The sequence below is a fragment of the Aotus nancymaae genome, unplaced genomic scaffold, assembly GCF_030222135.1.
Source record: "Aotus nancymaae isolate 86718 unplaced genomic scaffold, 86718_ANA_hifiasm-v0.15.2.pri h1tg000011l, whole genome shotgun sequence".
In the NCBI taxonomy this organism is placed as follows: Eukaryota; Metazoa; Chordata; class Mammalia; order Primates; family Aotidae; genus Aotus; species Aotus nancymaae.
This window is the reverse complement of record NW_026988422.1, coordinates 87,813,274-87,833,713: the sequence shown is the minus strand read 5'-3', so window position 1 is coordinate 87,833,713 and position 20,440 is coordinate 87,813,274. Positions and strand designations below refer to the sequence as shown.

General features: G+C 60.5%; 1 protein-coding gene across 3 annotated transcripts; it reads left to right on the top strand.

Annotated features, from left to right (window-relative positions):
• Positions 1-4,773: 4,773 nt before the first annotated feature.
• Positions 4,774-18,495, top strand: TMEM179 (transmembrane protein 179). Of its 3 annotated transcripts, none has more exons than XM_012471147.2 (4): positions 4,774-5,078; positions 12,185-12,322; positions 14,031-14,109; positions 15,415-18,495. In XM_012471147.2, exons 1-4 carry the CDS (start codon positions 4,774-4,776, stop codon positions 15,592-15,594), a joined length of 702 nt encoding a protein of 233 aa, XP_012326570.2. In that variant the 3' UTR covers positions 15,595-18,495. The 3 variants fall into 3 exon arrangements, with proteins under 3 accessions (XP_012326570.2, XP_064231331.1, XP_012326571.1); XM_064375261.1 differs by lacking the exon at positions 15,415-18,495 and adding an exon at positions 14,990-15,282; XM_012471148.2 differs by lacking the exon at positions 15,415-18,495 and adding an exon at positions 14,708-14,788.
• Positions 18,496-20,440: the final 1,945 nt, after the last annotated feature.

Below are 20,440 nucleotides of genomic sequence, written 5' to 3'. Positions count from 1 at the left end.
TTCCAGCTGCGGAGACCAGAGGGGAGGAGCATGGGAGGGGGCGCTGGACTGGTGTTGCTGGCTTTGAAGACAGAGCAAGGAGGCCAATAGCCACGGAAGGCGGAAACCTCTAGAAGCTGAAAAGGCCGGGAACCAGATTCTCCCCTGAAGCCTCCAGAGAGAACAAAGCCCTCCAGATGCCTTGATTTTAGACTCCTGACCCCGGGATGTTTTGGCCTCCAGAACTGTCCGATAATTCATTTGTGTAGTGGTAGTAATTTGTGGCAGCAGTGACAGAAAACTCATCTAAGTGGCTCTGAGAAGCTTGGAAGGTGGCTCCTCATTCCTATAAAATAGAATGGCCAGGACAGATGGTGGGAGACGGTGCGAGGGCCCAGACAGGGGCGCGCTCCAGCGGAGCCCAGACAGGGAGACAGGGGCGCGCTCCAGGGGAGCCCAGACAGGGAGACAGGGGCGCGCTCCAGCGAAGCCCGGACACAGGGGCGCACTCCAGCGGAGCCCAGACAGGGAGACAGGGGCGCGCTCCAGCGAAGCCCGGACACAGGGGCGCACTCCAGCGGAGCCCAGACAGGGAGACAGGGGCGCTCTCCAGCGGGGCCCGGACACAGGGGCGCTCTCCAGCGGGACCCGGACACAGGGGCGCGCTCCAGCGGAGCCTGGACACAGGGGCGCGCTCCAGCGGAGCCCAGACAGGGAGACAGGGGCGCGCTCCAGCGGAGCCCAGACAGGGAGACAGGGGCGCGCTCCAGCGAAGCCCGGACACAGGGGCGCTCTCCAGCGGGGCCCGGACACAGGGGCGCTCTCCAGCGGGACCCGGACACAGGGGCGCGCTCCAGCGGGGCCCGGACACAGGGGCGCGCTCCAGCGGAGCCCAGACAGGGAGACAGGGGCGTGCTCCAGTGGATGAGCTGCAAAGCTGCAGCAGTCACGGAGGCCGCATTCCCAGGTGGCTGCAGTGCGGCTGCAGAGGAGTCCCCATTTACCAGAGCAAGAAAGGCGAGGGGCAGAATCACAGAGAAGCTCAGCGGGATGATGGTCGGAGCTGGGTCACAGGACGGGGCGCCCTGAGAACACTGCGGCTGGTGGGATCCCGGATGAGACAGACCAGGTGGGGCCACCTAATCGTGGGGAGCAAGGTGAGCTCGGGTATCCCAACGAGCAGCAAGATCAAAGGCGGAGCCAGCGCGTCCTGAGCAACAGAAAGCGGAGGAGAGGGACACCAGGACTGGGCCTCCCTGGAGGGAAGGCAGACGCGCTGCACGCTCTGGTGAACTTGACGCCTTCGTAGGACGAAGGGAACCATCCCCAGGGCAGCCTGACCTGAGACGCCATGACGCCTGGATCTAAGCCAGGTTCAGACCCAGAACAAAATCAACTTGCAAATTCTAATATTTTTATAGAGTGTCTTGGGAAAGATTTCTAGGTATAGAATCATATTATCCTCCAGTAAAGATAATTTTGCCTTTGTTTCCATAGTTATACTGCTTATTTTATTTTCTTGTTTTGGTTTATTAGGTAGAATTGCCCCCAAAACGGTCAATAGTCGTTGCAACCGTGAGCATTCCTGGGTGTTCCTGATTTGAACGAGTGCAGATTTATGATGTTTTACGGTAGTCTTGGCCACATTTAGGAGGTTTTATTTTGCATAGAGGTTTTCTTTTCTTCTCTTTTTCGGGTACTCGATGGCAGGAAATGCATTCTGATATTCCTCGCCTGCTTCATGTGTTGATGTAGCACATCACTGGTAGATTTCCGGAAGCAGAGCCGTCCTCTCATTTGTGGAATAACGTCTGCCCATTTGTGTTTCCTACTTTCTTAATACATGGGGTTGTGTATTTTATTTGAAAGCGTTCTGCATCCATATTTGTATATGAAATTTCCTATTTCTTTCTTTCCCCCACAATTTTGATAAGGTTTTGGTATTAATGGAATGTTGGCTTTTAAAAGTGAACTTTGGAGTTTCCCACATTTTCTACGGATCGGAATCACTTCACTAAAGAGATGGTTCATTTTATGTGCTAACTTGGCTGGGCCAAGGTGCCAGGTATGTGGTCAAACATTATCCTGGATATTTCTGTGGGGGCACTTTTGGACAAGGTCAGCATTTAAACGGTGAACTTTGAGTAAAGCAGATTGTCCTCCACCATGTGGGCGGGGGTCTTAGTTGGTTTTCTGCTATAGATTAACAGAGCCTGGGTAATCTATAAAGGAAAGATGTTGATGTCTCACAGTTTCTGGAGGCTGGGAAGTCCAAGGTCGGGGTGCTGCGTCTGGCGAGGGTCTTCTTGCTGTGCAGTCCCAGGGTGGTATAGGCATCCATGGTGGTGAGGCTGTGTGCCAGCTCATCGCTCTTCCTCTTCTTACAAAGTCAGCAGTCCCAGTCCTGTGACAACCCATTAATCCAGGAAGAGATTCATAAGGACAGGACCAGATCACCTCTGCAAGGCCCACTGCCACATTGCTAGTTTCTACACGAATTTCAGAGGGAACGAACGTTCAAACTACAGCAGTGACCTCATCCAACCAGTTGAAGGACTGAAGAGAACCAAAGACTGACCCCCCCTCCCCACCCCCCCCTCCCCCCACCAGGAAGAGGGAATTCTGCTGGCTTTTCCTGGGTCTCCAGCCTGCCAGCCCACCCTGCAGATTTGAGACTTACCAGTCTCCAAAATCATGTGAGCCAATTCCTTCAAATCTCTTTCTTTCGCTCTTTCTCCATCTTATTGGTTCTGTTTCTCTGGAGAACCCCGACTAATACAAACAACAAGAGAAGTCTTTGATTTTCGAAGGTTAACTAGAACAAATCACAGAAGCGCCAGGGTCTCGCACCTGTTAAAGTGGCAGATGTTTAAGAATCTTTTCGACGGAATGCGCTTTCCAGGGTGGTCTTCCCTGTCCGTGGTCCTGGTCTCCTTCGTTTTGGCCAAAGCCTGGAAGTGTAACAGCTCAGTTGTGTTCGAATTGGTCAAACTGCTGGATAATGAGTGCATGGGATTTCCACTCTCGCCCGAGTTAGGGGTAGGGGTGAATTTCCTGAGTGGGCTCCCCTTGGGGAGAATTGGGGATACTCTGAGAGTGGTAAAAACTCTGAGTGGATTCTCCAAGAGAAGCGTGGCTGTCCTTCAGGGTTTGGCTTTAAAGTCATTGCAAAATGAAATGCAATCCACGAAGATGAGTTGCAAAGGGTAACAAGCCGAAGAAGAGATGCTCAGCCTCCTGGTGCTAAGCGAGTCTGAGTTCCACAGCAATGAGCACGTTCTGTGAAGACTGGCAGGATTTGAACACAACTGCTGGTTCTCAGCTGTGGAGGGTAGGGGGCTACAACTCAGACGTGAGGGTAAATTAGAAAAACGTTTTTAAAGCCAGTTTAGCAATCTTTGTCAACATTTTAAGTGTGCATGCCCCATGACCCAACAATTCCTCCACTAAGAACTTCTCTTACAAAAATGCCTGTACAAGCGCAGAAACATACATGCCCAAGGTTGTTCACGTGACAGTATTTGAGACAGGAACACGGGAGACGGGAAACATCCACCTTGAGAGGAACAGTTACAAAAACTGTGGGATCGTCAGGAGCGCTATGCAGTTATTAAAAAGAACAAAACAGCTGTACATGTAGGCAGGGAATAACGTCCTTGACATTTTCCTGAAAAAAAGAATCAGCCTTCAAAAAACTACGTATGGCATGAGGCATTTTTGTTAATTGTGTGAGTGTGCTTATGTGCTTAGCAAAATGTCTAGAAAAATAGATGGCAGGCTGTTAAAGTGGTCACCCCGGTAGTGTGATGGGGTGGGGAGGGGATGAGAAGAAGGCTTTCTGTTTTATTGTATACATATCTCTATTACTTGACTTAAGAAATGAGCATATATTATTTAGTCAATAAAACAAAAAGATTTTTTAGTGCTTGCAACAAAAATGCTGATGTAATTTTAAACCAGGAGGAGCAATGTTAGGGCTTCCTCACTCTGGGAATTGAACTAAAGGTGACTTAGTCTTAAAAGAAGCTAGAAAAAGGCATTAATTCAATTAATGAATGCCTCAGCGGCTTCCATCTCTGCAAAGATGTCTTAATGAGGCGCTCGGGGCACCCATTATTTATGTTACAAATGCAGCTCCAGGGTCCTGGCCGCGTCAGGCGGTGTAACACGCGTCCCGGGGAGGGCTGGCGCTGCAGAAGCTCCGGGCCCACCCCCTCCTGCCCACACCAGGCCTCACCCTCCCCATCTCGCCGAGGACGACCCCTGTCCCAGTCCCATGGACCCCGACTCCTCCGCGATCTGCCCCCTCCCCCAATACGTTGCATTCCAGGACCCCCACAGAGGGATTACTTCAGCCTGGACTGCAAACCCAACTCCTACACCTCACTATGGGCATCTTGGGGGCGTCCTCCAACACCCCCCGCCCCGCCGTCTGTCTCCTGGCCTCTTTTCTTTAGAGCTGATGGGGAACTGGGGACCCAGAGTCGGCCTGTTTGAGGCCCACACAGGCGACCCCCGCAGTCGCTGGCGGCACAGGGTCTGTCTCCCCAGGCCGACCTGGTAAAATTCCCGCGCCCCCTGCAGGCCACGCCTCTCCGGCTTGGTCGGGGCCGCCCCAGGGACCCCGGGTTCCCCGCCCGCGCGCGCCGGGAGCTGTCCGCGGTGCTGCCCGCAGGCGCCGCCCGCGCTCGGCCGATGCGCACGCGTCCTGGGAGGCGCGCGGGACCCGCCGGCGCCGCCACTGCGCAGCCTCCCGCGGCCTCCCCGCCGCCGCCGCTCCGGCCCGGGCCGGCCATGGCGCTCCGCAATTTCCTTTTCGCGCAGTGCGCCTGCTACTTCCTGGCCTTCCTGTTCAGCTTCGTGGTGGTGGTGCCGCTGTCCGAGAACGGCCACGACTTCCGCGGCCGCTGCCTGCTCTTCACCGAGGGCATGTGGCTGAGCGCCAACCTCACGGTGCAGGAGCGCGAGCGCTTCACGGTGCAGGAGTGGGGCCCGCCGGCCGCCTGCCGCTTCAGCCTGCTCGCCAGCCTCCTGTCGCTGCTGCTGGCCGCCGCGCACGCCTGGCGCACGCTCTTCTTCCTCTGCAAGGGACACGAGGGGTAAGTGGGGGCCTCTCCCGGCGCGGCGCCCCTTCCGTGCCCACGGCGCCCCCAGTCCCGCCTCCCCACGGAGGCGCGCGAGTCCCTCCGTCTCTGCAGCAGCGCCGAGGCCCGCAAATGTCAACACTCGGCCCTCACCCCCTCTACCCAGACGCCGTTTGTCTACACACACATCCGGCGCCATGACGACCACCGGTCCTGCGCGCCTCCCCTCCCCAGGTGCGCGTCGCCTCCCGCTTCCGGGCTTCTGCCCCCTAGGCTGCAGATGTTGCACCGTCATCACCGAGCAGGCCAGGACCTTCCCGGGTGGGCTCAGCCAGGCCACACTCGCCAGGACCGGGGACAGCTCTCCGCCTGGTCTAGGGCCTGCGCTAGGCTCTCCCGGACCCAGTGACCAGGCGTACTGCGGAGCCCCACCCGGCACCATACCCCGCTCCCCGGGAGAAGGACGGCAGATGGCTGTCTGGCGGGGAGCCCCCAGGCCCATCTCTGGAGCTCAGGCCTGGGCTGGGGAATGTGAGAGGGACGGCAGGGCGAGGGGTGTTCCTTTGCGGGCTCAGCGCCTTCCCTCCTCCTGGCCTCCATTTTCCTCTTAGTCTCTCCTGCTCCCGCAGGATGCTGGAGCCCACACAACTTGATTCACCTGGGGTGCGGTGGCACCCTGGGGGCCCTCTTTGGGCCCACCCACTCCCTCTGTAGGGGCCCTTTGCAGGCCCACCCACTTCCTCTCCTGGTGCCATCTGTGAGCCCACCCACTCCCTCCGTGGGCCCTCCCACTCCCCTGGCTGAGGCCTGCTGTGCCCAGGAGCAGCCCGAGATCCGGGCGCGGTTCAGGGAGGCACTCATGCATCCCAGGCCCCTCCCTAACTTGGCCCCACCCCCATCCTTTGTTTTGGTTTTCACTCCCTGCAGGCTGGTGGGAGGTTAGAAAGGCTCGGAGGGGTGCGGGGGCAGGAGCGGGTAGGCCCTCCTGTTGCCCAGCCCCTGTGAGCCCACGGCTTGGCTTTGGCTGAGAGATGGGCCAGAGGGAGGAAGAAGAGGGGCTCAGTGAGAAGGGAGGGAGCCAGGGCTGTGCTGGGTGGGGCTGTGAAATCTGGGGGAGGGCTGAGAATCCCAGCGGCTGCGGGTAGGAGCGCCCTGGGGCTGCTGCAGCAGTTTCCACCAACTGGACTGAAACCCACTTGTTCCGCCACCCTCTGCCTCTGTCCTCACAGGGCGACTCTCTCTGCTTCTCTGTCCTCTCCTCTTTTTACAGGGACACCAGTCACTGGATTCAGGGCCTGCTCTAGGCTCGGGGAGATCTCATCCTGAGAGCCAGAGCTTAATACACCTGCAAAGACGATATTTCCAACTAAAGTCACAGTCACGGGCACCAGGGCGGGACTTGGGCATGTCTTTCGGGGACACCAGTCCCAACACTGAGGCTCTGGATGGGGGTCAGTAGGAAGCTGGCTATCAGCCTGGGAGGCCCCAGGAGCTGTGGGACCATGGGCCCAAATTCCAGGGTGTGTAGCTGGAGCCCGGCTCAGGGTGGGCTCAGGCTGGGCGCAGGGTGGTGTCCTGCCCATTTGCAGCTGTCCTTCGTCCCTCAGCCCACTCCAGGGCTGGTGTCCCGAGGAGAGGTTTGAGATGTCATCTGCACCCACAGTGCCAAACCTGAGTGTTTCCCAGTCCACGCTGTGTGTGCAGGGCAGGCAGGTGGAAGCCTCCCTGAATGAGATGTGGTGTGAAGAGGGGGTGGCACAGCCAGAGAGTGGGGTCAGCCTCCCAAGGCTTGAGGTCCCTTTAGCCTGGAAAGCTGAGGATGGAGGGTGCAAGCCACGTGGGGCCACGGGTTGGTTCATTGCTCATGCACATCTTCCCCGCCTCCTGGGTGTCCCTCAGGGCGCTCATGGTCCAGCTGGGGCTGACAGAGGGTGGCTTTCTAGATAGGAACCAGCTGTGGTCAGAGTGATGCTGCATTTCATAGGGGGTTCCACCAGAGGCTGGGGGACAGGGAGGGGGAGAAAGAGCCCCAGAGCTTGCGAGACAGGAGTCCTTCACACAGGGCGCGGTCTGTTTCGCACGCACAGGGCAGCAGACCTGGGGATGCCGTAACCGCAGCTCTGCCTCTCTGTCTCATGGAAGGTGTCTATCTGTCAGCCCTGGCCAACCACCCGCGCCATCTCCTTCCAAAGACAGAAAACGGACTCCCGGGGAGTCTGCAGGCCTTCCCGGCACTCTTCCCGGCACTCTTTGAGGTGTTCTGTCCTCCCAAGGGGCGGAGCCAGCTGGGATGCAGGCCGGCTGTGGGGCCTGTGCTGCAGCCCCACTGACCAGCCCATATGGGATTAAGGAAGCCTTAGAGGACTTGGTGTGCTCAGGGCCTGTGGGGGTTAGGGTGAAGGTTGGGGTTGTTGGGGAGGGGGAACTACCATGGCCTTCATCCCAGCAGAGGCCAGGTCTGGGCAGCTCCTGCTCTCAGGGCATGGGTCTGGTGGTAGAGCACTTCGGGGGTCAGTTCATTTGCTTTACTTTAGGGGCTCCCCAGTCCTCCCACCACTGACCTCTGCCAGCCTGCTCTTCTCCAGGGACATCTGGCACCCACATCCTTCTTGACCATCATGAAGTAGTGCTAAGGTCATGTGGCCACCTGTCCCCCACCTCATGCACCGCACAGTCCATCGGCAGATGGCTTGTGTGAGGACATCTGTCAGAAGTGTCAGCGCTCCACTGAGTTCTGCTGGTAGGCCTAGGTTAACATTCTCAAGTGCCATTTCAGGCTATGGGTACCCATCCTAGGGGACCCACTGCTGGGTGAAGCCGAGGCGGGCATGCACCTTCTTCATCTCTGTGTCCTCAGGGCTGAGCACAGGGGATGCTGCATACGAGTCACCACACAACGTTTGTTGAGTGACTGATAGAAAGATGCCTGGGTCCTGAGGCCTGCTGCCTTGTGGTCACTCACCTGGCTCTGATACCTGCACAGACTCAGTTATGTGACCAAAAGGTCCACCCTTCAGACTTGTCATGTCAGAAGGTTCGGGACCCCTGGAAAGACGGGATCTGCAGGTCTGGTGATAGAGCAGCCAATTCCAACTCAATTGTTGCTCCAGCTGCATAGACCAGGCGAGCAAGTGCCGGGTCAGCAAAGGGGACTCAGGACAGCCACGGGGCCGAGACAGGCCTTTACAGGGAGCTCGTGTGGTGGACAGGGCTGTCAGGGCCGTCGACGGCCACTGGACGTCCAGCCCATGGAGGACACGGCTGACCCCATGAGACTCTGGCCGTTAGACGACAGGGCCTGGTTAGGGCGGCACACCCTCTAATCCTCAGGTGGACTCCACCTTCAGAGGCCACCAGCTGCTGTCCCACCAGTGCAAGGGCAGAGCCTGCTTGAGGTCTGTTTGAGGGGCGCACGGCAGGTCCAGGGCTTGCGGAGCAGACGCCGCGTCTGAGGTGCCAGCTGCTTCTTCATATGGGGGTGTCTGCCGTGCAAAGTGTGGGCCCTGAGAGTTCGTGCCCAGAAGTGTGAAAATTAGTCTGGGAGGGGGTAGCTTTTGCAGAGGAGTGCCATCTTCATCTCCATTCTTGGCTGCTGAATGAATGAATGAATGAATGAATGTGTTTCGGGGGGTTGCCATTTCGGGGCATAAGGGTTTGCTGAGGCAGCCGTGTCCCAGGCAGCTGTGCTGCGAGGGACCATTGAGCACGTAGACTGGCAGCAGTTTGTGGTTGGCGGGCCAGGGGGTGCTGCGTTAAACCCGTCTGCCCGCCTGCGCTAGCGGCCCAGCCTCGCGTTGCTGGGCTTTCCAGGACAGCGGTCACCATGGAGATGGCACATCCTGGCAGGGCACCCTGAGAGGCAGTGAAGAGAGATGGGGTTAACCCTGTGCGTGCTGGGCTCCTGTTTCTGACCGCTGTCCTGTCCTGGCCTGGCCTGGCCTTGGTGAGGGCGGGGCTGGGTGGCCCTGTGACCTCTGGGGAGCTGGATCCAGGGGAGGTTCCGGACACATCCTATTCTTCCACGACCCGGAGAGCCTGGGCAGGTTCCCTGGAAACCGACCAGAAAGGGATGAGAGGAGCAGACAGGCTGTCAGCCGGTGGCCGCCTCAGCCTAGTGGCCCTTCCCCATCTCGCGGGGAACTCCTTGCTCTGCTCAGGGGAGAAGACTCTGAAATCGTGCCCATTTCATAGGGATGTGGCTGGATGTCTCAAGTCTCCAGATAACTGGATTTTCTGTCTGTTGGAGGCTGTGTTATGGCCTATCTTCAGAGGTGGGAAGGGGCAGCGGGTTGCCTGGGCCTGGAGCTCCGCCGCGTCTCAGGTGAGCTGGGCAGGTATTTGCAGGCACCGGGGGCTTCTGGGGAGACCCTGCCCTTAGGGAGTCTGGCCATGCAGGGAAGCTTAGGCCTCGCATGTGCCTGTCTAGAATTCGGTCCATATTATAGGTGTGGAGGGTGCTGCCCACCCCCCCCGAGGGGCATTGGGAGGTGGCACTGGGTCATGGGCCCTAGCCCGGCCTCACTGTCTGCACTGTGGTCAGCCTGGCCTTCCAGGGAGGCCTCGGGGACCAGCTGTCAGGGAAGTCCAGGAATGCCAGGTGCCGGAGGGTGCCCCTGCTGGACCGGACCGGGTCCCTGGGAGGAACGCAGGAGGGCTGTCCGCAGGTGTAGGGGTGGATGTGTCCTGTGGGAGCCTGGCAAGGGGCTGTCCCATGCCCCCACTCCAGCACTGTCCAGCAGGCTGGGTTTGGTGCCAAGCAGCTTCCTTGCCTCTGCCCGTGGAACTGACCCTGGCCGTGCCTCACCACCTTGGCTGGGGAGGAGCACCTGGTCTGAGACTGCGGAGGTGGGGTGGGCTCACTGTGCCCCATTCTGTGACTGTAGGCCCTGGATTCCTCATTCACACCCCCAGGCCAGATGGATTTTGGGGTTCAGAACTGCATCCTCTGGGTCCCAGCAGCAGCAAATGGCTCACCAGAGGAAGGGTGACTGAAGGAGGGCTGGTGTGGGGCTCCTGGGGTCAGCGTGAGGCAGTGCTGTCCCTGCCCTGGCTAATGGGACCTGGAGAGTAGGGTCACGTGGAAGAGGCCACCTGGAGAGCAGCAGTGACTTTCAGTAGAGGGACCTGGTGGCGAACTCCCACCTTGCTCCCCTGCCCTCCCACCCCGTTGCCCAAACCCAGTGGGAAGCCAGAGGGCACGGGGTCATCGCCACACTGTCAGCCTCCAGACAGAGAATGGAGAGGGGGATGCACTCTGCAGGGCAGGTGGGAGACGCTGGCACATGGATGGTTCGGGCTTGGGCAGGGCGGAGGGAGCCAGTCCCGTGTGTGCCAGCTCTGAGACTCACATCACACGGGGCCGGGGAGGGACCAAGAATAGCCCCACGTCCATCCCGGCGAACTTCTGCCGAGGCTCTTTCCATCTTTGGCGAGCTTTGGATGGGCGTTGTCTACTGGCACATGGTGCCCACCCTGCAGCCATCTTTGGCTGTGAGGCATGGGCAGAGGCTTGGTCACCCCCAACGAATACGCGTGTGAGTCTGGCTGGTCCTGCCCTCTTTGCTGTGATTGTTGGGATCATAGCCCATGGCTTTAAGAGTGTCCCCGTGTCCTCTCCCCTTGTCTGGGACTCCTTGGGGTGGTTCAAGCCCTCCCGTTGCTGGGGGGCAGTTCTGCCGTCAGCCCAGCAGTCACCAAAACAGTGTGGCCGGGGCTGGAGCCAGTGGCCGGGTTCCTTGGAGGCACCAGATGTTGCAGGGAGCCGCCTGCTCTGAGTTGGGCGCTGTGGCCTGGAGCACATTCGCTGCAGCACCCCCGGGGCCAGGACTTCGTCTTTTGCACCACTCTGCCCTCTGCACCCAGCACAGGGTGAGCGGGTGCTCAGAAAGTGCCTGCTGGATGAACGAACGAATGAAGGAATGAATGAACAGAGCGCGCTGGACTCCACTTTGCCTCATCAGCAGCTGCCGAGTTCGGATGGCAGTGGCGTTGATGTTTCCTTGGCTGAGATTCCAGGGAGACTTGTTTATGAAATGATCCCTGTGAAGCGGTTTCCATGGGTCGCCTCCCTGAGATCCAGTGTGCTCACAGCCGCAGGCTACCACGGAGCCTGCTGGCTGGTGAGAGGCGGGAGCAGCCCCTTCTCAGACATGCTGCTTGAGCAGGTGTGCTCCTGTGAGGAAGTCCCTCTTGGGGTCCTACTGGAGGGACAGTCCCTCTCCCTGCCCCCAGGAGCCTTAGGGTGCATTCCAGGCTGAGCCCACCCCAGTCTCATTCCAGGGACTTCAAATCTTGATGGAGCAATTCAGAGAAAGTGGATGTTTGCAGGCCAGGCAGGAGGGTGGGGTGGGGTGGGTGTCATGACCACGTGCCGAGTGCACCCTGGCAGAGGCCTCAGGCCCCTGGGGCAGGGTTGCCCCACCCTCAGCCAGCTCCTTCCTCATGGCCCTGCCTCCTGCGCTCCCTGCGCTCCGGCCCTCGTCAGATGGGCCCATCAAGCAAGTCCTCCCGGGGTCCAGGCGACGCGCGGATGGCCTGTGGGTGAATGGAGGCGCTCAGCACCGCAGGCTGGGCTCGCACTCTGGAGGCTGGATGTCTGGGGTCCAGGCACCTCGGGTTCCATGCCTGCTGAGGGCCCGTTCCTCTTGCTGGGTGCTTGTGTGCTGGGAGGAGTGAGGGAGTTCCGTGGGGTCTCTCCTACGAGGGCACTCATTTCATTCGTGAGGCTTCATCGTCAAGACCTCCTCTCCTCCCAGAGGCCCCACTTTCTAACCCCTCAGCGGACGGCAGCACATGGATCTGGGGACAAGCACGTGGAGCCGAGCTGCGGGCTGCTGGGGGTGGGCGGTGTTGGAAGGGTGTCATGCATTCCCACCGTGGCTGCAGCGTCTTCTATGAAACGGTGGGGACCAGGGTTCCAGGTCCTGGGTCTGTGGGATGGCGTGACCCGCAGTCCAGGGCGGGCACTGAGAGCTGCCCGAGGGACTGCAGGAATGGGGAGCAACCCCTCAAGGCCCCACAGGGCCCCACCCAGGAATCCCAAGGGTCCCGCGGGCACTGCTGGTGGGGGTCGCCCAGGAGGTGCCTTCCAGTGACCCTGCCCCTCCTGTCTCCGGCTGCAGCTCCTTCTTCTCCGCCTTCCTGAACCTCCTGGTCAGCGCCTTCGTGGTCTTCCTGGTCTTCATTGCCAGCACCATCGTGAGTGTGGGCTTCACCATGTGGTGTGACGCCATCACCGAGAAGGGCACCGTGCCCCACAGGTGCGCCTGCCCCACCCGCCCGGCCTCCGCCTGCCCCACCCGCCCGGCCTCCGCCTGCCCCACCCGCCCGGCCTCCGCCTGCCCCACCGCCCGGCCTCCGCCTGCCCCACCTGCCCGGCCTCCGCCTGCCCCACCGCCCGGCCTCCGCCTGCCTCCTGGAAGGTCCCTTGGCACCCTGCCCGGCTCTGGGCGGCCTTCCCTCATGAAGCCCATCCTGCGTCTGCCGTCCCTAGTCCCACGATGCCCGTGCCTGTGCACAGTAGGGGAGCCCCTTCCCTGAGACCTGGGCCCCAACGTCAGATACCATCCCGCTCTAGGAGCCAGCAGCTTCACACCTCACCCATAGGCGGTGATCCCGGGGGCTGGACGTGGCTGGGGATGGCTCCAGGGGGTCAGAGATTCTGGCTGTCCCGTCCTTGCCACCAGGGCTCAGATGACAGATTGCTGCAGCGGGGCCCCAGGTCCTGGGAGGCTCGATGCAGCCGCACAGCCAGAGACCTGGAGCGTCTTTCCTGTGCTGGCTGCATGGGAGAGCATTAGGGTCTGGGCTCTGGTCCCCATGGTGTGAGGTTGGAAGGTGGAGGAGACGGGGATGGTGAAGAACAGGAGAAGAAGCTTCTGGTTGGATGAGGGCCGGCTCCCGGGGGGTTGCGGATGGAGGCCTTTGAGCCATGATGGTCCCTCTGGGCTCTTAGCAGGGGCATCTCTGGCTTGTGGGGGCCCCAGAGTGGAGCACGGTGACTGCCTGCCCCCTATAGTGGGATGCCCAGCCCTGAGGGGCACCATCCTGTACCCAGGCCAAAACCCTGGAAGACAGGAACGCTCAGGCCACCCCTTCCAGAGGCTTCACGTTCTTCCTTTAAGCAAACTCAGACCTGAAACCCCAGAGTCTGCAGTGGATGGCGGCAGAGCCGAGGGACTCCCTGCCTGCCTGTTCCGCGCCTCACTCGGGTCCCGGGGGCACAGACCGGAGGAAGGCGCCAGCAGTGGGTGTGTGGCCCTGCAGGGCCTCCTGCGCCGAGCTGTGCCCTGTGCCCCCTCCTGCTGTCCCAGCTCTGCCTGCCAGCCTGGCCACCTGCTTCCCAAGAGTGTGGCAACCCCTGGCACACACTCAAAGTTTCCTTGCCCTCATGGACGCCATTTCTAGCCCTTCGTTCCCTCCAGGGCGTGTGGGGCCGCTAGGCCTCCCTCCCTCTGGCCCTGCTCCTGTCAATCTGCCCTGACTCAGCGTTTCATATTGTGGGCAGGACACCCACCGGGAGCCAAGCCTGGCTCACTCCCGGGCCCTCTGACCCCGCGGCCTCCGCAGATGCCCCCGTGATGGGGCAGAGCCTCTGGGCAGCGCTGGTGGGGACGCCACCTCCATCTCTGTCTGGCTGAGGTGGCCCTGCACCTCCTGCCTCTGAGACCCTGTGACCCTCAGAGGGTGGGGCATGGGGGTCGGAGGGTCCAGGAGAGCAGAGGCCTAGCTGGCATCTTCCAGCCGTCCAGGGCCAGGATGGGGAGGGGCCCGCAGGTTTCCTTCCCCGAAGGCTGTCCTGCTCCATGGAGGAGGCCTCGAGGCCGACCCCCTGTGGTGTCCCCAGAGACCCCTGCCACCCCCCAGCCATTGCGGGGCAAAGCCTGTGGCTCTCCGGCCAGCAGCTCGGCCATGCCCCACACTGGCTGGCCTGGTGGTCACCTTCCACCCTGCGTCCTGCTGTTTCAGCTGTGAAGAGCTCCAGGACATCGACCTGGAGCTGGGTGTGGACAACTCTGCCTTCTACGATCAGTTCGCGATTGCCCAGGTAGGGGCTCCGCGTGGGAAGGGAGGCTTGCAACACCGGGAGGGGCGTTTACTGTTGGACATTTGCTGAGCTCCCCTATCCAGAGGAGGAGGAGGCTCCCATGCAGATGAGGTAGTTAGCCGTGGGGCCAGGCAGTGGGCCGCCATGTCTGCATTTCAGCAAATAGGGTCCCTCAGAGTGGGGGCCACCGTGGCCCCCCGCCAAGTCTCCTAGGGGACAGGGGACACAACTTATTCAAGGACAGGGTGGCAAATCTTCCAAATTCACAGGCGGGCCCCTGCCCCCTTCCTTGGACACTGTATCGGCTTCCCCCTGGCTAGGGGACGTCCCTAGGCCTCCACCACTGATCTGGACGGGCCCACCCAGGGCCAGCACCAAAGCCCAAAGGCCCAGCTCTCCCTCACCTCCTGCAGGAAGGCTTCCTGACTGCTCCTCACTAACGACAGTGAGGGCCGGGGGACCCTGGAATTGGGTTTGCGCCTTGTGATCTTCATGTGTGCCCCAGGCGGAGATGATGCTAATGAGGGGCGCTGGGTGGGGGTGGCTGAGGGCAGACGCTGGGCTCCTGCCAGCACTGATCAGGGCCGGCCAGCTTCAGATCCAATTCCGGACCCCAGACTGGCCTCTGAAGGCCCTGCTTGGCCGTGGCTGGCCTGAGGACGCTTCCCCCGGCCGGTAGCCCTACAAGGGTGCTGGACGTGGGTGGCCCTGAGTGCTCTTTGCCGAGACGAGCTGGCTCTGTGAAAGACACCTTCATGCACATTTAGTGGCCTAATTTGTGCCAATTAGATTAAGGTGTGAGTGCAGTCTGATGACAAACACGCTCAGATGAGAATCAGCTTAATGTGGCCTGGTTCTGATTAAATTGTTTCTCCTTCAGCTGTTTGGAAGCAGCGGTAAAGGTCAATTTATTCAGGTGGTTGGAGGCGCCTCTGCTGTTGACTGGCCCTCATTAGAGCCGACAGGCCTGAGCTGCTGGAGGAGAAAGTGCTCTCCGCTGCCTGCTGCCTGCTGCCCCTCCCCAGGGCCTCTGCCAGGCCTGGAGTGAGGGTGGGTCTGAGTGCCCAGGGCTTCTGCACCAGAGTGGGTTCTGGGAGGTCCACGGGTGCTGGGAAACGATGCTGGCTGCAGGAAGGAACCCAGAAGCTTGGGCTTGTCCGGCCCTGCCCTGTGTCCCCAGCCTCCTCGGTCCTCTGAGTCCCGTCCTTTCCCTGCAGAGCCGAGCCTGGGGGCTGGTGGGGGTAGGTGCACTGACATCGGACCTCCCCCCGCCGGCCCCTGACCCCGACCCTGCCCTCTGTGCAGTTTGGCCTCTGGGCCTCGTGGCTCGCCTGGCTGGCCGTCACCACGCTGGCCTTCCTGAAGGTGTACCACAACTACCGCCAGGAGGACCTGCTGGACAGCCTGATCCACGAGAAGGAGCTGCTGCTGGCCCGGCCGTCCCCACGCACCTCCTTCCAAGAGGAGAAGAGCGCTGTCATTTAGGCCCGGTGCGGGCGGGCGGCAGGGCGAGCGGCCCCGGACCTCCCTGCTGCACTCGGGGGCATGGGGCCTGCCTGGGGAAGCAGCTGGGGGCTCTGCCTGGGCCCCGGCCTCATGCAGCCCTGCGTGTGTCCCCTCGAACCGTGTGTAGTGAGGCAAGCGCCCCAGTGCCCACTCGTGAGCCCGGCGGTGGACTGTGTGGGTGCCAGTTCCCTGGTGAGGATGGTGCAGAGAGACTGTGGGGGTGCCCCCAGGCCTCGTGCAGGGCTCCATGCCTGTCCCATAGGACCTGACTGGCTAGCCTGGGTGGAGGGCGTCCAGCTGGTCTCCAGCCCCGGCCCGATGCTGTCTCCATGCCAGCTGGCCCAGGGGTGGCCAGACGTCACTCACCCCTGAATGAATTCTGCATGAATTCTGCCATCCAGGCAGAGGCTGCGTGTGGGGAGGGGCTCACGGCACCTTCCAGCCTCGCCCCGGGTTGGCCCCTCCCTGGCTGAGTCCCCCTCCTGGGTGGTTGCCGCAGGCCTGGGAGACCCCGTGGCCTGCCTCAGAGAGGCTTCTGAGGCCCTGTGAGTTGGCCTTACTGTGTGTGGGTCCTCTGTGCTAGGCTGGGGGATGGGGAGGCGGGAACCTGGGCTCCACGAAGTGGGGGGCATCATCTAGTTGGGGATTTGGGGGGCACATGTGCTACACAGGATTGCACCAGGAGCCACGGCAGGGGGCTGTGTGGATGAGTGTGCGTGGGAGGGTGGGATTCTGTGAGTGCCTTTGTGCATGGGAGGGTGTGATGGCATGAATATGTGAGTGATGAGTGTGACTGAGTGTGCATGTGAGGTGTCAGTGTGTGACTGCATGTGAGGGTGTGACTGCATGTGAGGTGAGTGTGTGATGGCATGTGTGAGTGTGTATGTGAGGTGTGAGTGTGCAAGTGAGGGTGTGATTGTGCATGTGTGGGTGTGACTGCAGGTGTGACTGAGTGTGCATGTGAGGGTGTGACTGCAGGTGTGACTGTGCATGTGAGGGTGTGACTGCATGTGAGGTGAGTGTGTGATGGCATGTGTGAGTGTGTATGTGAGGTGTGAGTGTGCAAGCGAGGGTGTGATTGTGCATGTGTGGGTGTGACTGCAGGTGTGACTGAGTGTGCATGTGAGGGTGTGACTGCAGGTGTGACTGTGCATGTGAGGGTGTGACTGCATGTGAGGTGAGTGTGTGATGGCATGTGTGAGTGTGACTGTGAGGTGTGAGTGTGCAAGTGAGGGTGTGATTGTGCATGTGTGGGTGTGACTGCAGGTGTGACTGAGTGTGCATGTGAGGGTGTGATTGTGCCTATGTGGGTATGACTGCAGGTGTGACTGAGTGTGCATGTGAGGGTGTGACTGCAGGTGTGACTGTGAGTGCATGTGAGGGTGTGATTGTGCATGTGTGGGTGTGACTGCAGGTGTGACTGTGAGTGCATGTGAGGGTGTGATTGTGCATGTGTGGGTGTGACTGCAGGTGTGACTGAGTGTGCATGTGAGGGTGTGATTGTGCATGTGTGGGTGTGACTGCAGGTGTGACTGCATGTGAGGGTGTGAGTGTGCATGTGTGGGTGTGACTGCAGGTGTGACTGTGAGTGTGCATGTGAGTGTGTGTGCATGTGTGGGTGTGACTGCAGGTGTGACTGAATGTGCATGTGAGGGTGTGATTGTGCATGTGTGGGTGTGACTGCAGGTGTGACTGAGTGTGCATGTGAGGGTGTGACTGCAGGTGTGACTGAGTGCATGTGTGGGTGTGATTGTGCATGTGTGGGTGTGACTTCAGGTGTGACTGAGTGTGCATGTGAGGGTGTGATTGTGCATGTGTGGGTGTGACTGAGTGGATGTGAGGGCATGATTGTGAGTGTGCATGTGAGGGTGTGAGTGTGCATGGATGTGTGTGTGAGCCCATGTGAGGGTGTGACTGCACGTGAGGGCTTGGCTGTGTGCATGGGAGCATGTAGGATGTGAGTGTGAGGGTGCGAGTGTGTACCTGTGACGTGCATGCATGTGTGTGAGGAGGAGCGTGTAGGTGTGTGTGTGCTGGGCAGGGGTGTCTGCACACAGTGTGTGTGTACAGCATGGGCGTGGGCAAGTGCAGGCGAACGTGCCTGTGCTGCATGTGAGCATGCACAAGCCTGTGAGTGTGCCTGTGTGTGAGCAGTGTGAGTGTGCCTGTGTGTGAGCACTGTGTGTGTGTGAGTGTGCCTGTGTGTGAGCACTGTGTGTGTGTGCTGGTGAGTGTGAGCACTGTGTGTGAGTGTGCCTGTGTGTGAGCACAGTGTGAGCACTGTGTGCCTGTGAGTGTGAGCACTGTGTGTGTGAGTGTGCCTGTGTGTGAGCAGTGTGTGTGAGCACTGTGTGTGTGCCAGTGAGTGTGAGCACTGTGTGTGTGCCTGTGTGTGAGCACTGTGTGTGTGTGCCTGTGTGTATGAGCACTGTGTGTGTGAGTGTGCCTGTGTGTGAGCACTGTGTGTGTGCCTGTGCGTGAGCACTGTGTGTGCCTGTGAGTGTGAGCACTGTGTGTGTGAGTGTGCCTGTGAGTGTGAGCACTGTGTGTGCCTGTGTGTGTGAGCACTGTGTGTGTGAGTGTGCCTGTGTGTATGAGCACTGTGTGTGAGCACTGTGTGTGTGTGTGCCTGTGTGTATGAGCACTGTGTGTGTGTGCCTGTGTGAGCACTGTGTGAGCACTGTGTGTGTGAGCACTATGTGTGTGTGCCTGTGAGTGTGAGCACTGTGTGTGTGAGTCTGCCTGTGTGTGTGAGCAGTGTGTGTGAGTGTGCCTGTGTGTATGAGCACTGTGTGTGAGTGTGCCTGTATGTGTGAGCACTGTGTGTGTGAGTGTGCCTGTGTGTGAACACTGTGTGTGTGTGCCTGTGTGTGTGAGCACTGTGTGGGCAGACCCCGCCCCTCCCACGAGCTGTCGTGCCCAGCATCCACCTGAGAGAGGGGGGAGCTGCCTTCCCATTCTGCAGAGTTTGTGTGCCAAGGCCCCGAGGAGGCAGGTGGAGGAGTTGGGATGTGAACCTGGGACCCCAGGATGGGGGTGCTGCTTGACTGTGAACCCCACCCTTCAGGAGAGCCCAGGACCCACCTCCTCTGGAGGTTCTGGGGTCCTTGTTCTGGGGCGGGGGGGCTCCCCACCTGGGGCTCCATGAGAGCCTGTTTCTTGGCTGAGTGCTGCTGAGTGCTCCCTGCTGCTGCGCCCACCCTCCAGGGGAGAGGCGAGCCCCCCGCTCCCCGTGTTGGTGACCCACCCTGTCCACTAGCAGCTGGCTTGTGCCTCTGGGTGGCTGGGCACCAGTCTCCTGGAGGCCACATGCCTGGGTCTGCATGGAGGGGCCTGGTGGGACTGTCATCCTATGTCCTGGGAGTGAGGCCAACAGGTGACCGGTCAGGCTGTGGCGAGGGCAGGTGCCCATCACGGGGTGTCAAGGCCGGGGGGCGAGGCCCTGGCAGCTCAAGGGGCTCTGGCTCAGGGCCCAGCTGAGTTTCCAGCTGGCAGCCAGGTCCTCAAGGGAAGGGGTTTAGACAGAATCTGAGGCCCCGAAGCTGATGGGGTCCCCTGTCCCCCCTGCCAGCCCTGACCCACTGGACATGGGGACTCTTTCCAGCCCCGAGAGCTCCTTGCCTGTGTCTCCAGCAGAAGGTGGGGCGGCTCCTGCCTCACCTCTGCCCGGTCCTGATCCAGGCCACAGCCATCTAGGGTCCCGGAAGGAGGGGCAGGAGGCAAGGGTCGCTTCTGGAACCCGAGGGTCGGCCCTGGTTGGGTCTGCCCTTGGTGGCTGCACTGCTGGATTCCAGGAGCTGGTCCGGGGCAGCCCCGTGGCCAGGGTGACGGACATCCATGGTGCATGCAGACACAGACCCGGCCTGGGCTGGGGGTCACTGGATCCCAGACACCATCACCCTGGAAAGTGGCAGCTGGGCCTGCGGCATGCTGGGAAGGGACCGGGGTCCTGGCCATGGGCTCTGCAGGGTCCCTCGGGGGGCTGGGCCTCTCCCAGGCAGGAAGGTGGGAAGTGGGGGCGTGACCCGGGGCTCCGGAGGCAGATCCCCCGTGGCTGTGTGATAATGGATATCCCTGTTCTAATTCCGCTCTGGCTGAACTGAAGGAAAGATCCTTGCGCTTACACGTGTCCGTTCCTCAAAGTCAAAATAAAAACAAAAGCCCCCGAGTCTCCAGCAGGGATGAGGAGGAGTGTGGGGCTCTCTGCCCTCTCCGCCTTCGGCCCGCCTTGCTCTCACGGTTTCAACTGTCTGTCATTTATGGGTCACACGCAGTGCCCGTGGGCTCCGGTCCCTTCGTTTCGGAAGCCTTTAGGGATTAGAGGTGCGGCCTCCCCGCCTGTACGTTTCCCAGCGGCTTTGAGTCTCACTGCTTCCCGTGCGGCCTCCCCAGGCGGGAGGATCCGTTTGGAAGGATTTCTCGGGGGTGTGGTTCCATCTTTGAGCAGTATTTATTCAGAAACACCTGAGGTCATATCATGGGACCCTGCAAAGCCAGGCATGACCCTGCATTGCCTTTGCAGTGGACGGGCAGCCGCGGCTGGGGGAGATCGGCCTGGGTGGCGTCCCCGTCAGAACCGGGGCTGGAGGGATGGCTCCAGCACGCAGAGGCTGAGCCTGAGCCTGTGACTGGCCTGAGACCCAGCCTGTGGGACCTCTGCTTCCACATCCAGAACATGGGGCAGGGTGGGAGGAGATGGGCTGGGCCTGGGTGGGCGGCGCTGTGGGGACTGGGGCGAGCGTGATGCTGGAGGGCCCGGGCGGCCTCCGCCCGAAACTCTGGGCTCCCTGGACTCCAAAGCGAGAAGCGAGCCTGGAGTCCATGG

Excerpts from the sequence above, each read along its gene's own strand:
- TMEM179 (XM_012471147.2), top strand. The coding sequence starts at position 4,774 with ATGGCGCTCCGCAATTTCCTTTTCGCGCAGTGCGCCTGCTACTTCCTG. Across the intron at positions 5,079-12,184 it reads CTCTGCAAGGGACACGAGGG|CTCCTTCTTCTCCGCCTTCC; the intron begins GTAAGTGGGGGC and ends CTCCGGCTGCAG. Across the intron at positions 14,110-15,414 it reads ATCAGTTCGCGATTGCCCAG|TTTGGCCTCTGGGCCTCGTG; the intron begins GTAGGGGCTCCG and ends CCCTCTGTGCAG.